The sequence below is a fragment of the Terrapene carolina genome, unplaced genomic scaffold (assembly GCF_002925995.2).
Source record: "Terrapene carolina triunguis isolate 2854851 unplaced genomic scaffold, T_m_triunguis-2.0 Scaffold30, whole genome shotgun sequence".
Taxonomy (NCBI): domain Eukaryota; kingdom Metazoa; phylum Chordata; order Testudines; family Emydidae; genus Terrapene; species Terrapene triunguis.
In genome coordinates, this window is record NW_020664381.1 from 235,655 (window position 1) to 255,083 (window position 19,429).

Genomic DNA, 19,429 nt, shown 5'->3' on the forward strand with positions numbered 1-19,429 from the left:
ATTGAATGACATGCCACTCATCTGACCTATGTTTCAGTACACCCGTGTGGTGCACCATTATGCAGCTGACCCCTCTGAAATCAGGAATCTTTTTCAAACATTGGGACGGTGACCCTAACTTTTACAGTGTGATGTCAAATCTACCCTTGCATTGTGTTACCAATACTTATTCAGGGATCTAATCAAAAGTAGGTTTTGGTCTTTAAAACTGACATCTTCATTTTACTTTACTTTTAACGTGATTAAGTTATCTACATGTCTAGGGACAAAATACATATCATTTGTACACTGCCCTGGCCAGTTTCAGACTTGATGTTCGCGAGCACAACTCTATTGACTTAAACAAGGTTGCACCCGCTTGCACCACCTCTGAAACTGGTCCAACAAACTTACTTATTTCCAACACAAACACACCGGTGCGTCCTTTTTTTTTTTTAAAGGAATGCAGTTATGAATACCAACGGTGACTGAGTAATCCTACAATAACAAACTAGGCTTCCACCAACCAGGGAGGGCAAAATGGCAATGAGGAAATAGATTTAGTTTTTTTCCTTTTTCTGTGCGGGAATGGTTAGTATCATTGCAATTGTCTTGGAACCATTTAAATAAATAACTAGGGACTGAATCTTTCCTTCCTGTGGAAATACCTGCAGGGTGAGCTCCGGAAGGAAGACTACTCTATGCGCATTCTCCAAATCTCTCTCCATCCAAGGAGAGGGAGAGTGTGTGTGCCCCCAAATGCAGAAAAGCTAATAGTTCTGCCCTCAAGGAACTCAGAAGGAGCATCCTCGTTAAGAGCCTGTGCCCCAGCACTGATTCTCGGACTCTCTGCCCTGTTCCCCAAATCTCTGATAGCAAGCCTGCACTGGAACCATGCTTCACAGGGCCAGCGCTGTTTCTTAGGATTCCTCCTCCTGGAGGCTTCCTCAGCAGCAGTTAAAACAGTAAATGCACAGGAATAAGCTAGTTTAGCTGCATCCACACTAGGGCATTGTACCACTTTAACTCTATCTGTCCGTAAACTGATATGGTGGTACAAAAACTGTGTGTAGGCCAGCTCTAAGTGGCTGTGCCGGGAGCAATCATGACCCACAGGTTTGCAAACAGAACAGAATTTTCAAAGGGACGCTACAAGTGACAGGCACATTATGGACTCATTTATTTAACCTACCATACAATTAAAAACAACAACCTGACCCTTACAAACCCCATGCCTTCATTGCAGGAGCTCGGCATGCCTGGCTGGCTGTGCTAGGGATGGCAGATGCAGATGTTCACCTCTCCACCACTCCCTCATTCTCCTTGCCTCCTCCAACGTAGGCAGTTTCCTGATATGTAGGACCTGACTCTCCCCTGCCTTGCACTCTGTGCAGCATTTCACACTCACTTGCCATGGGTGTAAATGTCTGCACAAGATGCAAGGCAGAAATGAATCAGACCCTTGCACCAATAGCACCAAATTCTTGTAAATTCCAGCTCTCTGCTTCTGTTTGGAAACCATAACTCACAAGTACTTTTAAAAAAAGTTATTTCTGTGGTATGTTAAACTTTGGGCTTATCAGTCTAAAGTGTTCCTTGGAAATATCAGTTCTGTTTGCTGTCTGGAAACTTCAAAATATTGAAAGAAAACAGCAACTATAATAACTATATAGATAAAGAAGGGAAAGATCCACTCTAGCAAAGGGCCCGTTGTTAATGTAATGATTTCTTTCTAATATCTGGGGCACTGTTCACATATAGTTGCTTTTGTAAATGCTGTTTATGCTTCATCTCATCCTCATGAGCGCCACTGAGAAAAGAGAGTTAGCTTAATAATAATAATAATTAATAATAGAATGTTTGTCATGTGACGTTCTCAGAGTACTTTGCAAGCATTAACTGATCCTCACACCACTCTGTGAGCTTTATCATCCCCATCTTACAGAATGGTACAGAGATCAAGGTCACACAGCAAGTCAGTGTTATACCCTTGTATTGAATCTGACTCCAGACTCCCAATTCCCAGCGCTACAAGACTATGTTCTCTTCCCTATATCTCATCCTCAGATATCTCTGTACCATGCCTGCTCACAGTAACTGAGTGGAAGGGCCAGTGTGATATGCATGTCCGAATTGCCTGCATTCGTAAAGCAAAACAAAGCTTGAGAGCTTCATTTTAAGTCTGAAGGTTGAACAGTGACCCATCCACTATTACTGGGGGCAAAATATCTGAAATGTCATTGTTCTTTTAATGGGACAGTGTCAAAGTTATTTAAACATACGAAAAGACATATGCCTTGAAAGTTCTCCTGTGTTGTATGTAAGTCTCACCTCTGATCCCAGTAATGTATTTTTTAATTATAAGAATGATTTTGCTGTAGCCAGAAATTAGAAAAATCCCATCCAATTTATTGAACATCCCAATGGAACAAACAGGTATATATGGCATAGAATTATGTAGACAGCGTGCAGCTCATGAACCGTGTAATTGACTGAGTTATACAGAGTAAACCTCAAAGGCTAAAGCTCCTGCATCCAAGGCATCATCTTAATCCAAACAGTCAGGCTGAACATTACATGCTAGGACCTGTCTTCTAATAAGCTCTGTATTAAAGATGAGGGTTGCTGCACTGTTCCATTTTATGCAAATTAGGTTAAGCCTTTGGGATCCTGGCATGTGGCCAAAGTGCCAGCTATTCATCTGAGCGAAGTCTGTGCATGACCCTAGCAGCAGCAGATCAATTTAAATAGCAGACATGGCAGGAGTCATGGTAGGGTGACACAGAATTCGGGACAAACTTTCAAGGTTAAATCAGATGTTTAGACCTAGACACTAGGTGGATTATTGGTTCACATACTATGTTAAAGCTGAACATATATACATGTCCCAATGCACCTTTCAATGTCTCTTTGAAAATATGCCCTAAGATCAACCTTTTGAATGCTTCCAGCATGCTGGAGCTTAACCCAAATGATATGCCTTTTCCTCTAACATATAAGGGGTATTATATGTATATATGTATATATTGCGCCTTATCTCTTGCATGCATAGGGTTAATAGTCTCGCCAACTCCAAATATTCAAAAATCATGAGTCAGGCCCTAACATATCATGAGATAGACTTAAAAACCATAGGACTTTCAAAAATAATAATTTTATGGTTCTTATTTGTTTTATGGGTTTTTGAGACTGTGGGGTTCATGGTTTCCCATTTCCCCCCCATGACTATGCAAGCTAGACACATACTTTTCTTTTAAATGAAAGCTGAGATTCTCCTGTAATAAAATGGCCCCGGGGAGCTAGGGCTTTAAGAAAAACACCCAATACTGCATAACATGCAATATAATAGTGAGAGCTGGCAACAAGTGCCATCCCCTCTTCACTCCCTGCATGCAGGGTTTAATCCCCATGTCATCATCGTTCTCTTCTAAACATCCAGTTTCTAATCTGTGCCACTGCTGCTCCAACAGGCAAAGGGTTAATCCAATGTTGGCTCTAGTTTGTGGGGAGTTGGTGCACACGAAGCGCGACAGCTACACGACACCAGAGCTTACTGTCTCGATAGGGTCCCTCACACGGTGCTCCCAGGCTAGGAAACACCATGGTAAAAACACATTTTTCCCCTAGTGCAGACAGGCGATCCGGGGGTTAACGTCCCTGCCTGGGCCCCGGCACCGAAGGGGTTAAGGGCTCCTGGGTGGTCCTAGTAGTCAGGGGCTAATTTGGTCTGGGGCGGCTTCCTTAGTCACTTCGGCTCTGGCGCGCGGGGGGTTAATTCATGGCCCGGCTCCAGCCCGCTGGGGGTTAATCCGGGCCGCGGCGGCTCCGGCAGGGGGCGACCCCACAATGATAACAAACGGGTCACGTGACGCCGGGACAGGTGCCCGGTTGCCCCCCCTTTGCCCTGACGTCACCGCCCATTGGTCTCCGGGACGACGGCTCCATCAGCCCGCGCGTCAGAACAGTTCGTCTCTTGGCAACGGCCCGATGTCTCGCTCTCATTCAGCCTCGCGCTTGGGCGCGCGTCTCTCTGGCGTCAAAGTGACGTCAATGGGTCTGTCTCGGTTTTCGGAGGGGGGGCAGTGGGCGGGAGAAGGGGGATCCCGCGTGCTCCTCTGCCCCCAGCAGCACGCCAGAGCGCGCGGAGGCAGCCGCTGGAGCAGTAGTGCGGCGAGAGCCGGGGACTGGGGAGCCCCCGCGCGCAGGTACCCGGAGCCGCGCGGCGCTGCCTGAGGAGCGCGCGGGGCAGCTGCTGGGGAGCGCCCGGGCGGGAAGCGGGGGGCGCCCGGGGAGAGCCGCGGGCAGGCGGCGCTGCGGGGACAGGAGCGAAGCGCCTTATCTCCCCTTCCCTCCGTCTTCGGGCGCCGGGCTCCTCTCCGCAGGCGGGGAGCCGCAGCCCAGAGCGCGCCCGGCGGGGAAGCCTCTCGCTGGGTCGCGGAGGCTCCGCGGGGAGAGCTGCGGTCCCTGCTGGGTGCTCAGGGCTGCGGCAGGGTGGGGGGTGGCTGCTATTAGCGATGCCTCTTTGGGCTGGGGGACTAGGTTGGCAGCGGCTTGGTGACCAGGTAGCAAGTGTGAAAAACCAGGACAGGAGGTGCGGGGTGATAGGCGCCCATATAAGACAAAGCCCCAATATTGGGAGTGTTCCTATATCAGGGCATCTGGTCGCTATAATTTGGAACAACAAGGAGGAGTCCTTGTGGCACCTTAGAGACTAACAGATTGATTTGGGCATAAGCTTTTGTGGGCTAGAACCCACTTGCATGCATCTGATGAAGTGGTTTTTAGCCCACTAAAGCTTATGCCCAAATCAATTTGTTAGTCTCTAAGGTGCCACAAGGACTCCTTGTTTTTGCTGATACAGACTAACGGGGCTACCCACTCTGATAATTGGGAAGCTCTTCCAAGTGGAACCAGGGATAGGGCTGAATCCCAGGGATCTGAAAAGTGCATGGCTATGAATGGGAGTGGGATGTCTCTATTAGCTGCTCTTTGCGGTGTATCGCTAATACCGGGCTTTTGCTAGGAAGAGACTCCTAGGCTGTTTCATAACTAATCTCGGGCTCTGAGCGAAGCACAGGGGAAAGTTGGTCTATGTCTCCAAGAAGTTGGGTTGTGCAGTCTGCCTGGCTAGTTCAAAGCTTTCCACCCTGCACAATTTAAAGATTTGGTGAAACCTTTAAAATCTGCTTAGTGTTATTTGAGTGTTATTATCTGGAGGAGAAAGCAAAAGCTCCCTTTGATTTATCAGTGTCTGTTTTATCTTCACACAGGTTCTAGGCTTAAAGAGGAGCGCTTATGCATACCTTCTAAATATTGCTTGTTGCCCACCAAAATCTAAGCCATGGTGATCATGTCAGATTATACCTCTGTTCCCACTCCAAATCAAGCCCAGCGAAGGCCTCTCCGGGTTGGATTTTATGATATTGAGAGGACCTTGGGAAAAGGAAATTTTGCAGTGGTAAAGCTGGCCAGGCACAGAGTAACCAAAACGCAGGTGGGTGTGAAATCTACTCTATAGTTTCATATAGGAAACCAAATTTTAAAGGGCATGAAACTTTCTGGGTAAATTCCGCCCCCCTACCCCCACAAATGTGGTGAAATAAACTAACATACAGTAAGATTGTGGTACTATACAAAATATAATCATGGCTAAAGATTAAGTGTGATAGTAATAATTGATAAAACTATAGGTGAGGTTTTTTTTGTTTGTTTCTTAGTGGTATAATAAACACAGCTGATGTAAAACAAAAACACAAAAATAGATTTAAGAAAATATTGCCAACTGTTTTAACACTGCAATTTAATTATTTAGCCCTATGTGGATTCTTAGAGAGTAGCTAGGGTTGTGCAAATTTAAAGTAATTTGTGTAGAAAGAGAGCATAAAATCTTATTTAGACTTTAGAGTTCCTTAATTTGTTTTTCATTAAATGAGGAAGTTATTCAGAAAAAAACCTAAGAATTTTGCATTTTTAAATCTATACGAGTAAAGAGGTTTTTTCTTATTGGTTGGTTTATAAATTAAAATAAATAAATTTTGCAATCTGCGTGTTAAAACCAGACTAGGCAATGCAATAGAAAATAGTTTATCGGGGATGATCCTGCATTAAGGGGGTATGGATTAGGTGACTTAATAGGTCTTTTGCAGAAATCAGAACTGTAGTTCAGTTCATTACTTTATATGTAACCTTTTTATGTGAAACAGAGAAATTTAAAATATATTGTACAGCCTGCATTTAATAATGGAAACAAGAATCAGTTTGGCAGAACTCAGGCACTTTAGAGTTGTTTTGTTTTGAACTATTCAGAATTTCAGCAGCATAAGTACATATTTTATAAATGTCTGGGTTTGTGTTTTAAATTTATAGGTTGCAATAAAGATTATAGACAAAACAAGATTAGATCCAAGCAACCTGGAGAAAATTTATAGAGAGGTCCAGATAATGAAGCTTTTGAACCACCCCCACATTATCAAGCTGTATCAGGTAAGATCTGTTCTGATGACTGCATTCATGTTAGATGTACTTACATCCCATGGGTTTGGTTGCTAATGATCTTATCTTGCACATGGTTTTAAATCACACGTGCAGGGAGAGAACTCACATTGTACTTTTTGAAGTATTTAAACAAATACAATAAGCATTGTATTTAAGATTTTTTTTTCATTGTTCTCTTTTAGCAGGTTTATCCTTTGATTAACCTGAGTGTGGGGTGTTTTAATTTTAGTGGAAAGAGTCAAAATTGACTCAAGTTAGTTTTGGATCAAGTGGAATTGATCTTGAAATTGATGGAATTGGCTATTTGTATTTCTAAGGAACTCATTTTTCCCCTGATGCTTCTGCTTTTTCAGTTTTTAAGAGCTATAGAAATATCCTACTTGCAAATTATACTAGCAAAATTTAAGCTCTTGTAAAATAAAACAGAACCAAACTTGAAGGTCATTTTTATTGAAACCTCTCAAATAGTGAATCAATGGTCAAACTGAGCTGTTTTAAAATTTGTGAATTAAAAAAAATGCATTTTTACCTTATGTAAAGATTTTACAACTATGGGCCATTATGCATTTGTTTGCTCCTTACACTAATTATGTTTGTTAGTTTCCAAAACTAACAAAAAAAAAAAGGAACAAAAAACAACCCAACATCTTCCACATTTTATTTTTGAGTGGGTATTTTAATTTAGTTCAGTTCTTGTTCCATTAAGTGTAAGGACAGACTAGTGTGCTGTGCAGAAAATAGGATCACTGCTGCCTGATGAGCAAGGACTGCTTTGAAAATGCTAAATATTTGATCTAATTGGCATTTGGTGTAAGTTCCCCCTAATCGTCTTAAACAGTACCATATGGATTTTAGAAGATGTGGTATCACGATTTGTCTGTGAGAGGGGGAAGGGTAAAAGATGGATTTAGAAATCTAGCGGCAGGTCTGAAATGCAGTGTGAAGTAGTAAATACTATCATCAGTTTGGATCTTTACCTGTTTGTTTTTATGTTGTGGAGGTCAATTAACACACAGTAGAGTAGAAGAGCCAGTAAGGCAGGTGCTTAAGTGAAGACATTGGTTATTAAAGCGCTTAACATCCATTGAGTACTTGATATTTGTATTATTAATCATGAAAAAATTATTTGACATTAATGTTTGATTGACATCACTCTTGCCTGTAAGGCTACATAGGATACATAAAGATATTTTAACAGTTCTGTTGATTGCACTTCAGTGGAATGATGCAGGTGAAAATTGTATTTCAAGGCTCTAGAAAAGTAGTTTAAATCCCACCTTATTGAACCAGATTATTTAACTGAACAAATGACACAGGTAATAGATCACAGTTTAACTTTCCAACTGAATTTTCTCTTTGTTGTTGTAACTGATACTGTACCTATTTGTTGGCCACTGAGAAGTAGGGGTGGAATTAGATGACATACCAGTGTTGATGTTGGGTTTTTTGTGTTTTAGTTTCAACACCAGCATCTAACTTTCATCCAGCTGGCACCTTTCCCAGAACACTTAAACTCCTTCCCTTCAATTTTTTAAAATTGGAAACCTCTCTTCCTTTTCTCCCTTTTTTATTTGTTTTGATTTGTGCATGGCATGGCAGGGAGAGGGCAGGGGAGATGAGAGCGCTCCCTTCTCTCTCTTTGACATATATCCTTTTTCAAAGAAAGTTGAAAATTATGGCCTCTGAAGTAGCATTGACACCTGTTTGGTTGTTAACCTGTTGTAAGCCTCTGCCTAAGGAGAAAAAAATACAGTTCTCATTGAAGAGCCCTTCTCGGTAAATGGCTCATGTTAACATTTGAAACAAAAAGGAAAAATATGTCCCAGTGACTAAAAATAAATATGTGAAATGCTGTACGGGGTTGGTTTTTTTTTGTTTTGTTTTCTTCCAAAAAAGAAAGTATATTGGCTAGTTTATAACCTATTTTATAGAAGTCAGTAACAAATGTTTAAAAGTAAATCAGTACTAGCTCAATAAATGAACTTTTGGCTAGGATTGACACTTGCTGTTGACGGACATGGAGCAATAGAGTTTGCTCGAACAGCAAGCTTTCGCTGCTTGCCCGGCAGAGCTGTCACCTTGCAGGCTAATGTATCGTATCTGATACCAAGTCGGACTGGGGTATATGGTATCACTTCTTCACTGTGTTCTTGCTGTAAATATCTGCTCTAATCATCTCAGTATCTGCTAGCCTTTTTAGCAGAAAGTCCTTGAATTCCGGTAACCTGTTTTTTTAATTTAAAATGTCCTTGAGTGATCAAAAGTGATTACTGAACTCTGTTTTCATTAAAAAATGTATTGCAATTGAAGTAAAGCTTGCTGAAATACTCCATAAGCCTATTTCATAGACCTTTGAGGGCATGGGGGGGAGGGGAAAAGAGTATGGAGGAAGCAAGCAATTGTATTTTAGATATGCAAGCATTAATTCATTATCTTTCTGAATAGCTCTGTATGTGAAAGGAATACTGCGGTGCAGGAATGAAGGCCTTTGCTGCCTACAGTTACTGTAAATAATTGCACTAAGAGGTTCTAGATTTAGGACATGCATTTTTTTTCGTAAAAACAATTTCAGAGATCTACATTTGTAATGTGTCCTAATTTTTTGTCTTGACAGGTTATGGAGACAAAGGATATGCTTTACATTGTTACTGAGTTTGCAAAAAATGGAGAAATGTTTGGTAAGTTTTCACTGAAATAACTAACACTTACCTAGATTTAGAAAACCCTACTTTATTGTTAGTACTCATGTAGGGTAATAAGATATGTTTTTGACATAGTGTTGAAGTTTTCCCAAAAGTCAGAGTCAGGTGTCACAAATATCAAGTGGTGAATGCAGCTTCGTCAGGATAATGAAAACATACTGCCAGGTGTTAATTCTTGTTCATATTTATTTTTTGTGTGCTACAGATCATTTGACTTCCAATGGACACTTGAGCGAGAGTGAAGCTCGAAAGAAGTTCTGGCAGATCCTTTCTGCAGTGGAATACTGTCACAGCCATCACATAGTGCACAGGGATCTCAAAACTGAGAACCTTCTGTTAGATGCTAGCATGAATATCAAGTTAGCAGGTGAGAATATTTACATGGTTACTTTTGCTAAAATATAAAGCAGGAAATGAAATCCTATTTCCACAGTCTTAGAGCTAGGTGTTCCTATAAATATGTATGATAAAGTAAAACTTTTAAAAACTGCTGTATAGGACATACTGATAGTACTATTTTTCTGAATATATCCTCTTGTTGAAAAAGCCTAGGTTAAATGAATAAGTGTAGAACTTCTATGCAATAAGGGCTTGTGTACGTGGTGGGATAAGGCATACTACAGCGGTGTGATTTCTTAAGTGCACTAATGTATTGCACATTAATTGGTCCATGTAGACTCTGCTGGTGCACGGTAAAATTCCCATAAATGCACTAAGGAACTGTACTGTGCATTACCCCACCATGTAGACAAGCCCCAAGTCTGCTTTTCCTTCATTTTCTCTGATTTTGAAATGTTAACCTGGTATTTAATGAAGTCTCACTCCAGACTCTTCTCTTTACTTCAGACTTTGGATTTGGAAATTTCTACAAATCAGGGGAGCCCCTCTCCACTTGGTGCGGAAGCCCACCTTATGCAGCCCCTGAGGTTTTTGAAGGCAAGGAATATGAAGGACCTCACCTTGATATATGGGTAAGCTTTATGTTCTGTAGTGTTCACATTTTATGCATCATCAAACTCTTTCTGGGCTTTCATGATTGCTAACTCTACTCCAGTCCCTTACATGCTGTGCTATTTTCTGTTGACAGAGCCTTGGTGTGGTGCTGTATGTCCTCGTTTGTGGCTCTCTGCCTTTTGATGGACCCAATTTACCAACTCTGAGACAAAGAGTGCTGGAGGGACGATTCCGCATCCCCTACTTCATGTCCCAAGGTGCGTTTCCTGGAACCTTAACACCAGAAAAGGGGCTACTAACAGGGGGCTGATTGGTAATCTAGGTCTTTTTGTGAAGGAATCAGTTTTCTGCCTCTCCATCTGTTAGATTCTGCCTTTGTATCTTTTCAGGGCAGTGACAGATGGGAATATTTTGCTATCACACATTGCACTTTCCCTTTCTTAGGTTTTCAGCAGAGTTACTTTAGTGTTGTACTTGCAGCATAAACTAGCACATTTTCTTTCCTGGGATCTGTTACACATCTGAATACATCTAAAGGGTTTACACTTTCTCCTTCTTAGATTCAGTATAGATTTTTTTTAAAAATGGCTAATTCACGCCCTTGCTAGAGAAACAAGTGTGTGGTTTTTTGTTTGTTGTTGGTGGTTTTTTTTGGGGGTGTGTGTGTGTGTGTTAAATAACATTTCAATAATATTAGACTGTAATTCTTAGGTGGGTGTAGTTCTCTTAAAATATTTTAACTATACACAAGTGATATATTTTAAAATTCAGAATATGCTATCAAGGTCAGTAAAAACAACAAGAATGAGCTAGATTGCTAAACCTTAAACAACCTTGTGAAAAGGGGAATTAAAGGATATTGTTACTACTGTGATCATTTGGGTTTAAAAATAGGTAAACTTGATTTCTCCCTGGCGTTGAGGGCTAGGCCTTAATAGCATCCCTTACCTATCTTAACAAAATAATCAAAGCTGCTTACATACAAGTAAGTGCTAGTATGCAGAACAGCAGGGTGTGTCGATAACGGACTATGTGCCAAATTCAGATTTACTGTAAGTGGATGAAACATCTATAGAATTGCACCCACCTAAAACTGGTCTGCTATAATGTTGCTGAAGAGACTTCCTAGTGCTGTCTAAATGCAGCAGTAAAATAACAAATAGTCTCTTGTATGTGGCTGGCTTTTATTTTTACCACTTGTTAAAGGCATTTTCTGTTTTGTCTAGACTGTGAAACACTAATCCGACGGATGCTAGTTGTGGACCCAACTAAACGAATAACCATTGCCCAGATAAAGCAGCACAAGTGGATGCAAGCAGACCCTTCTCTCCAGCAGCAGCAATCTTTGTCCTTCTCCATGCAGAACTACAACTCTAACCTGGGTGACTACAATGAGCAAGTCCTTGGGATCATGCAGACTCTTGGCATTGATAGGCGGAGAACAGTTGAGGTGAGCTCTGGCTTGCCCTGCTAGTATGAGTGGTGCTTACTTCTTAGCTACTTGCTCAGTGACTAATAAAGTGCCGATGGTTAGACAACACTTGCATGCAAATCAGTTACTTAGGAAAGAACAAGAGGTTAGCTACTCGGTTTTATTTTTATATATATGTGTGTCTGATCAAAAATTAACTTTGATTCAGTGTAACTGTATAATGTTCAGTAAAACTTATTCACAAATTATTGGAACAGTGCTGTTAAAATCTGATCTCCTGTTGCTGCTTTTTGAGTTCAAGTTGATTCATCTGTATCTTAATCCTTTTCATATCTTCTAGTCTCTACAAAACAGCAGCTACAACCATTTTGCTGCAATTTATTATCTTCTCCTGGAGCGCCTCAAGGAGTACCGAAACAACCAGTTGTCCAATCGTCCAGTGACCAGCCGTCAGCAAAGACCAAGGAGCTCTGAGTTCAGCAACATTGAGGTAAGAAGGTGAATTATCTAATATAAAGTCACATCTGCTGGTATTCTTATTTTGTTTCTCTGCTGTATCATTTACTTTATTTAGCCGACATTGCTGCCGGTAATGTTATGGAAAAGCCATAGAGAGGTCCTCTGAGTCAAACTTAATCTCTGTCCTCAAGCTAGAGGGTACAATATTCCATTCTTCAGCAGGCTGCTGATTGAATTTGGTGCTTGATTGAATACTAATGGCCCATTTCCTAATAACTGGCACTAGTTTGTGGTCCAAAGAACAGTCTCTCTCCAGTGCTGGTCAGTAATTCACCAAGTGATCAGGCTTCTCATTAAAATATACCCTTTCAGAAGCACAGCAATGAAACTTCCTCTGATTCCTTGTTACAGCCACCTCAGAGAGATTCCATGAGTCAGTTGGATTGTCTTTTCTTTCATTCTTTTTTTAACAAAAAGAAAGGATGGTTGGGGTGGTGATTGAGACACAGAACTGACATCAGGAGATCTGGGTTATATTCCCTGCTCGCCACAGACTTATGTCACCTCAGGCAGTTGTCTTAACCTCTCTGTACTTCAGCTTTTCCATCTGTGAAAGGGAGTTTCATAGGTTCCTACTTATGTGTGTGTTGGGAGGGTAAATTTGTTAATTCTTGCCAAATGCTTTGAGAAGCTTGGATGGAAGATGATTTAGAAACTCAGTATGCAAAAAACATTTGAAGTTTTGAACGGCAGTTTATAAGATGCCTTCTCTAAATCTATTTTTGCCTTCAGATGCCTCAAGACAGCCTTGCAAGTGAATCCCTGAGATCATCTCTGCTTTACCATCAACCTCAGAACTTGATTCAGTCATCCTTGCAAGCAGAAATGGATTGTGACATGAACAGTCCATTACAGGTTGGTGCTCTCAGCTAAATGTCACCCACAGGTTTTTATTGTTCTGTCAATTTGACATGACAAAGGTTAAAAGTATATATAGCGCTTGCCTGCTTCCGCCTCTCCACCCTTCCCTCCCCAAAATTTAAACATTAAGCTATAAATACAGTGTCACAGTGCCTTTCATCACAATGTGCATAATAAAGGCACAATTAAGGGCTTTGCAGAGCTCCTAACAAGTGAGAATATTTTTGCAAAAATAAATAGCTTTTCACTTATATCCTGTATTCTAATGTCTTTGCAGCCAGTATTCTTTCCTGTGGATCCCAACTTCAATGGTCTCTTCAGGAATCGCTCCATTTCTCCCAACAGTTTGCTAGAAACCACCATTAGCGAGGAGGTGAGGCAGGAGAAAGACCTGGAGGAGGAAATCAAGGCCTACAACCCTCTTCACCTCCCCAGCAACACCAGCAGGAGGCATACGCTGGCTGAAGTCACTACTCATTTCTATCCGTGTACCCCTCCATGTAAGTCCTGCAGGGTGGAAGGTCTCTGAAATATGGGCTGTGAGGGGTGGACTACGGTCAGTAATAAATGGTCTGCAATGTTCACTCATTGGTATTTTTTTTAATTTAAATAACATGGTTTCTGAAAACTCTCCTAGAAATTAAATAATATTGCCCAGTTGTATTGCTCAGGAGAGACCCCAGCTATCAGTAGTTACCTACATATTTTTAAAGAGAAACGTTCTTTAGATCATACCCTCCAAACTCCTTCCTGCACCCCTCTACCCCCGTAAAACCTCATAAAGTGAGTAGGGTCCCTTGTCTATTGGAATCAATAACAATGTTGCCATTGACTTAGCTGGAGCAGGAGAGAGTCTTGTGCAATTAAAAAAAACCCAAAAATCTATGTTAGGGCTCTAGCGCCAAATAGCACATAGTAAGTGCTGATCTCAGGGAACCAAATTCTACATTGAGTGTGCACACATGGAATCATGTCCTAGTACAATATGAGTTGCTGTTCTGTTGTTGTCTGAGACTTTTGATGCTGGCAGGATATGTTTAGTTGCAGTGTAGGTGGACAGACTAATCTGATGGCAACTTTTTCTTTCTGTACTCCATTTTGGAAATGTTCTCTCTTCACCTTCCCCTTCTCCCCTTCGTCTGTAGGCATAGTCATTTCCTCTTCGACAAGCCCCACAGAAGGAACTAGTTCAGACAGCTGCCTCACCTCATCTTCAAACAACAGCTCAGTGGCTCTGAGCAGCTGTTTGGCAGATCAAGTAATGACTGGTAACCCAGCCACAGCCAGGATGACATCACCATTTCCGACTTCCCAATCTGACACTCCAGGACTGCAAGCCCAGGGCTGCATGGGAGGTGCTTCTCTGCTGCCTGTCAGCTTCCAGGAAGGAAGACGTGCATCTGATACCTCATTAACTCAAGGTAATTCCTTTCTTGCTGTATAGTTGGTTGTACACTTTTTTCTAATTAGCAACACACGGTAATATTTTGGGAAGCTTACTCTGACTTATCGATCTTAGGGCTTTCTGTGGTGTCCATCATGATAGTGCCATAGAACATGAAGGATAACTTGACTTCATGTAAGTCACCTACACCAGAGGTTCCCAAATGCTGGCTCCACGTACCAATATAGAATTTCCCATTTCTCTGACTGCTATCCTAGGCATTCCACTCTTTTTTACATTGAGTCCAGTACAACACTACTGCCCACTTTCAATTTAGTTGTACATGCCCCAGTCTACAGTCGCACTTGAGCTGCCCCAAACCATAGTCTTGCATGTGCATAAGCTTCGTTGCTGACCATAGGGCATGCAGATGAATGTGAAGTGTCTGGTTCACCTGAAGTCTCTGGTAAACTAGTGCAATTGCCCAGAGAGGTTGGGAATTGCTGATCGATGAAGAAGTGAAGCACCCAGATGGGCATCCAGGCAAAACGCTAATGACGAATAAAAAAAAAATGTTTTTCTTGCCTCTAGGCTTGAAGGCATTTAGACAACAGTTACGAAAGAATGCTAGAGCCAAAGGTTTCCTTGGGCTGAACAAAATCAAGGGCTTTGCTCGCCAGGTGTGCCAGTCTTCATCCACTCGGGCAGCACGCAGTGGCATGAGCCCTTTCCAGCATTCTCAGCAGAACACGTGCATGTACAGCAATGGAGGAAGCAGCAGAGAGGGCCGAAGCCTGCTAGAGGAGGTGCTGCAACAGCAGAGGTGAGAAAGCGTGCTTAATATAGAGACTCAAACAAGGCAGGGACATACCATCTGTTTGTAAGGACATTATACTCCGTTTTGAGCTTCCTCTACAAAGAGATGTTCTTTTTTCATAATATCTCGTTTTTGGTTAGGGAACGAGGTTGAGGGTTAGGACTACTGGGTTCTCTTCCTGGCTCTTGCCATGTGACAGCAGACAAGCCTCTTATATAAGCAGAGTTACAGAGAAGATATTTGTGAAATGAGTATGATGCTGACCTACATATTTCACAGGAGTCATTAGGTTTTAAGATCATCACGTAGATTTTAAGATAGTCACATCAAAAGCCATATGTATTGGAAGGGCAAAACGTACTATTTCTGCCTGTCAGAGCTTTATTTTTGTTTAATTTGGGGGAAAGATTCTTTCCCCTTTCTGCAACTTTCCTGTGGCATGGATATAGGGCCTTGTAATTTGGTAGAGTTACAGCTCACAAGTGAAGCACAGTCCTTAATCACTTAAATGTATATTCATAGCAGACCAAATTGTGACCTAATTATTCTGTTGTAACTTCCAAAGATTACCATATTTGTATCTAGCATTACTAAACTGTTGCTTTAAATGCACCAGTAAGGTCAGTAATTGTTGGGGAAGTGCTACAGGGAAGAACAGCGTGATCAAGAAGTATTAATTTCCTTCACTCTTGAATCCTATTCAGAATGCTCCAGTTACAGCATCACCAGTTGATCCAGCCAACATGTCACCAGTCCTCTCGGGTGTCTGCAACACACTGCATCCTCTCTCCTGACAGTACAGACACTTACAAAACATCTAACTCTCTTCTGCTGTCAGAGCTACGAAGGGAGAACTCATTTGAGCTGGCATTTGGTGGCAACACCCAGCTGCTCCAACCTCACCTCTTTGGAGTCAGTGTCTCACCAGTGTCTTCAGCTGCTCATCTTCTAGACACCCAGCTGTACATCAGTAGCAATGTCTCTCCGATCACCAACAACAACTTCTCTCAGCAACAGAATTTCTCTGTGCAGTCTCCGAGCTACGATGCTGTCACTTTGCAGAATGGGGACTGTGAAATGGAGGACCTCACTTCCAGCCAGCTAGGGAAATTTGTCCTGGTGAAATGAGAGCTCCTGCTGTTGTAGCTCACACGCCTCTTTTATTTTTGCAAAGGACTTCCACCATCGTTCCACAGCATTAGAGTTCCATGGATGGCTTGTGGCGTGTGGATGAGTGACTCTCAGAAGCAATAAATTTTGAAGTATGTGAAGAGGCTGTCTGGTTCAGAAAGCTAACAACTTTATAGAACTGAAACAAGCAATATGTATGTCTTTTGGCTTCTATTATTCTTGCACTGAACAAATATGAATAGAAACTGAAAAACGTTTTTGAAGAAAAATAATGAAGGGTGAAATGAGGGGTGGGTAGGGGGTGGGAGCAGGGATGGATGAGGCCGGGTAGAACACTTTGGTACTGTACTCAAGTCAGACCAATACAGCTCTGCTGTTATGCAAGACTTTTAACAGCTGTCAGTAGTGGTGACACAGCAGGGAGAGGCTTTTCAAAGAAGGGACCAGAGCCTCCCTTTTTCACAATATTCATTTATGGGCTTGTGAAGCTGATTACCTCTTAAAAAAACAGTGGCATGCAACATTATGCATTGATAAAATTAAAAATGGAAGCATTGCCATTTGTTTTTGTTTAGTTTATACTCACTTTAAAGGAACCAACACCTCCTCCCTAAAAACACTTATGCTTTAAATGAAAACTGTGAACTTCTTGCTTGATATATCATCTAGAACAGCTAAAAAAAAGTTCTAATTGTTAGCACAGAAGCAATTAATCTCTCTTGGAATTTTATCCCCTGATATCATGATCCAAATTGTGTAATGTCTTTTTTGTTTTTGTTCTAAATCTCTAGGAATCTTTTCATAAATGTTGTCTAAGTTGTTTTCCCTGTATTCCTGCAGAGGCACTGGGATTGAAATTAGTAAAATTGGGCTGTGGGGTGGAACTATTTCTTTCAAAAAGCCCCCCAGATGTTGCCTTTGAAGTTGCCTGAGGGATATTTCTTAGTGCTGCACATTTTATTTCTGCTGCTAATTACATTTTTACGCATTTCATTATCAGGGTCCAGCTAGAACTGACTCTTGGGAAACGTGCAATATCTAGGTTATAATTGTACAAAGACAAAAGGAATAGGCTAGAACAGAATTCTACTCTAAAGGAGTACAGCTATTTCTGAACAAAACTATCAAAACTGAGTGAAACAGCACAATCTTTGGGTGTTCGTTTTTGGTTTTTTGGTTTGTTTGGGGTTTTTTTGGCATATTATCAATGAGGTTTTTGATTAGGTGTTTATGTATGGTTTTTAATACTGTATATGTGTATAAATAGGAAGCAGAAAACAATATATACACTACTTATTTTTTTATACTTTGTAATATGCTTTTATTGTGCTTCTGGTGTAAACTCCCTCTCTCACAGAGCGTGACTTATGTTGGTGTCAATGGAAGTTCGTGTGTATAAAGGGGATAATAGACCACAACCTCCTACAAGAATTGGTGGGGTGAGGGTTCAGCTTTGGTAGCAGGTGAGCAAGCAGTGAGCCAGCTTAGCCAAAAGTTACCATCCGAATGTCAGAAAAATAGTTTCATTCTATCTAAATGCTTAAAGGACCCAGCTCTTTAGTGTGACACAGGGTGCCTTCAAGTTACCTTGGCTTCTTGCAACCTGCAGTATTACACATTTAAAAACAAACAAACAAAAAAAAAAAACCTAATTAAAAAAAAAAAAAAAAAGCCAAAGATCAACCAGGTTAATTGGTTTGAGGGGGAAGGGGTAAAGGCGTTATGTGGCTCAGTGTCTGTGGCTTTTCATAAATTACCTTTTTATCTGTGTACAGTATCTGCGTGTCTGTATTGATATATGTCTAGCTTGCTGCTGCTATGTGGTCTGGAAGCTTCAAGGTGTCGGGAAAGTACTTAGATTGAATCTTCGACTGGTGCCTTGCAGCAGAGAAAACACCAAAGTCTCATGCTAATTTGCAAAGTGTTTGTTTTTCTTTTTTAAAGGGGGAGAGGGAGGAGGGAGGGAAAGAAGCTAGCTCATCACAGAGCAGCAACTTTGCCATCATTGTTTCATGAGCTAGCACACATACTTAATACACAGAATTGTTTTCTTTTCTACATTTGTTTTAATGCCATAGATCAAAGGCCACAGAAAGTCTTTTGTTTCCTGTTCTAAGCAATGACAAGCACTTTACTTTCATAGGTTTTTCTGTTTGTGTTTCCTTTTCCAATTGCTGTAGAGCCTCTTTGGAATTATTCCTGGTCAGAAAGAGGTCACTTTTAATGTTTGGTTTTTGTAGATATCTTGACAGTGCTGTTCTGCAGACTACAATGCAATAGGCTATTTAAAGACACTATGTGATTGGTTTAATTAAGATGTATAGTTTATTTTTTACCATGACTGAATAGATCATTTTATTTCTTATGTTAAAATGAGAAATGGACACCAAAATGATTGATGTGTTATTTAATATTTAAATAAAAATGTTTTAAAATATTTTTGTTTTGTGTATTGTAACTTGATTCTGCCGGGCTTTTTCTTCTGAGAAGCTCTGACATATCAACTTCACTTATTTCTGTATGATTTGTGGATTTTACACTTCATTTAAAACTTAAGTCCATAGGATATTACTGGCATTTTTATTACATTACTAAATAAGAGGAATAGCTGTCTTAGAGGGATGGTAATTGAGCCTTTCACCTGTAGGTAATGTCAGAATCTAGTCCACATCTGTGGTAATCAAGTGATGGTATCTGACAGTACAGTGGTCTATGCAATGCAAATGGTTTAAGCTTGGTTCTGTTCCCAGTAGACAAGAATTTCATCCATGTCCCCTTGAGCTGAGAGAGGCCCTAGGCCGAGTAAGGCACTACAGTGAGCACAGAGGATTCTGGCATTTGTAGAGGTTCCATTTTTCCCTTCAATATTAACTTTTTAAATTTTAATTTGAGAAATTAATTTAGGAATGTAAATCATAATCTTCAAAAAGATTTGGGCTTAACTAGAGCACCAACAGTTGTAAGAGAATTTAACAGCTGCCTCTGAATTTTAAGTCAGTATTTTTAAATACAGTAAGTCATAAATAAGACTAGTTGGGGGTTATTTATTTAAAGATGTTCAGGAGAAAGCTGGCCTTTGCTTGTAACTGGTCATTTCTTAGCAAAGGCAACTACCATCTCTAGTTCGTAGTGGGACTGAAGCCAGGCTCCTCTCC

The 19,429-nt window shown here is 41.0% G+C and overlaps 1 protein-coding gene across 1 annotated transcript; it reads left to right on the plus strand.

Annotated features, from left to right (window-relative positions):
- Nucleotides 1–4,146: 4,146 nt before the first annotated feature.
- Nucleotides 4,147–17,903, plus strand: LOC113406405 (serine/threonine-protein kinase SIK2). Its single transcript, XM_026651105.2, has 14 exons — nt 4,147–4,184; nt 5,250–5,473; nt 6,346–6,462; nt 9,089–9,152; nt 9,382–9,543; nt 10,023–10,147; nt 10,264–10,387; nt 11,357–11,580; nt 11,903–12,052; nt 12,814–12,936; nt 13,220–13,442; nt 14,088–14,363; nt 14,918–15,149; nt 15,848–17,903. The coding sequence occupies exons 2-14, from the start codon at nt 5,321–5,323 to the stop codon at nt 16,269–16,271; spliced, it is 2,397 nt and encodes a 798-aa protein (XP_026506890.1). The 5' UTR covers nt 4,147–4,184; nt 5,250–5,320; the 3' UTR covers nt 16,272–17,903.
- Nucleotides 17,904–19,429: the final 1,526 nt, after the last annotated feature.

Excerpts from the sequence above, each read along its gene's own strand:
- LOC113406405 (XM_026651105.2), top strand. The coding sequence starts at position 5,321 with ATGGTGATCATGTCAGATTATACCTCTGTTCCCACTCCAAATCAAGCC. Across the intron at positions 10,388-11,356 it reads CCCCTACTTCATGTCCCAAG|ACTGTGAAACACTAATCCGA; the intron begins GTGCGTTTCCTG and ends TGTTTTGTCTAG. Across the intron at positions 11,581-11,902 it reads ATAGGCGGAGAACAGTTGAG|TCTCTACAAAACAGCAGCTA; the intron begins GTGAGCTCTGGC and ends CATATCTTCTAG.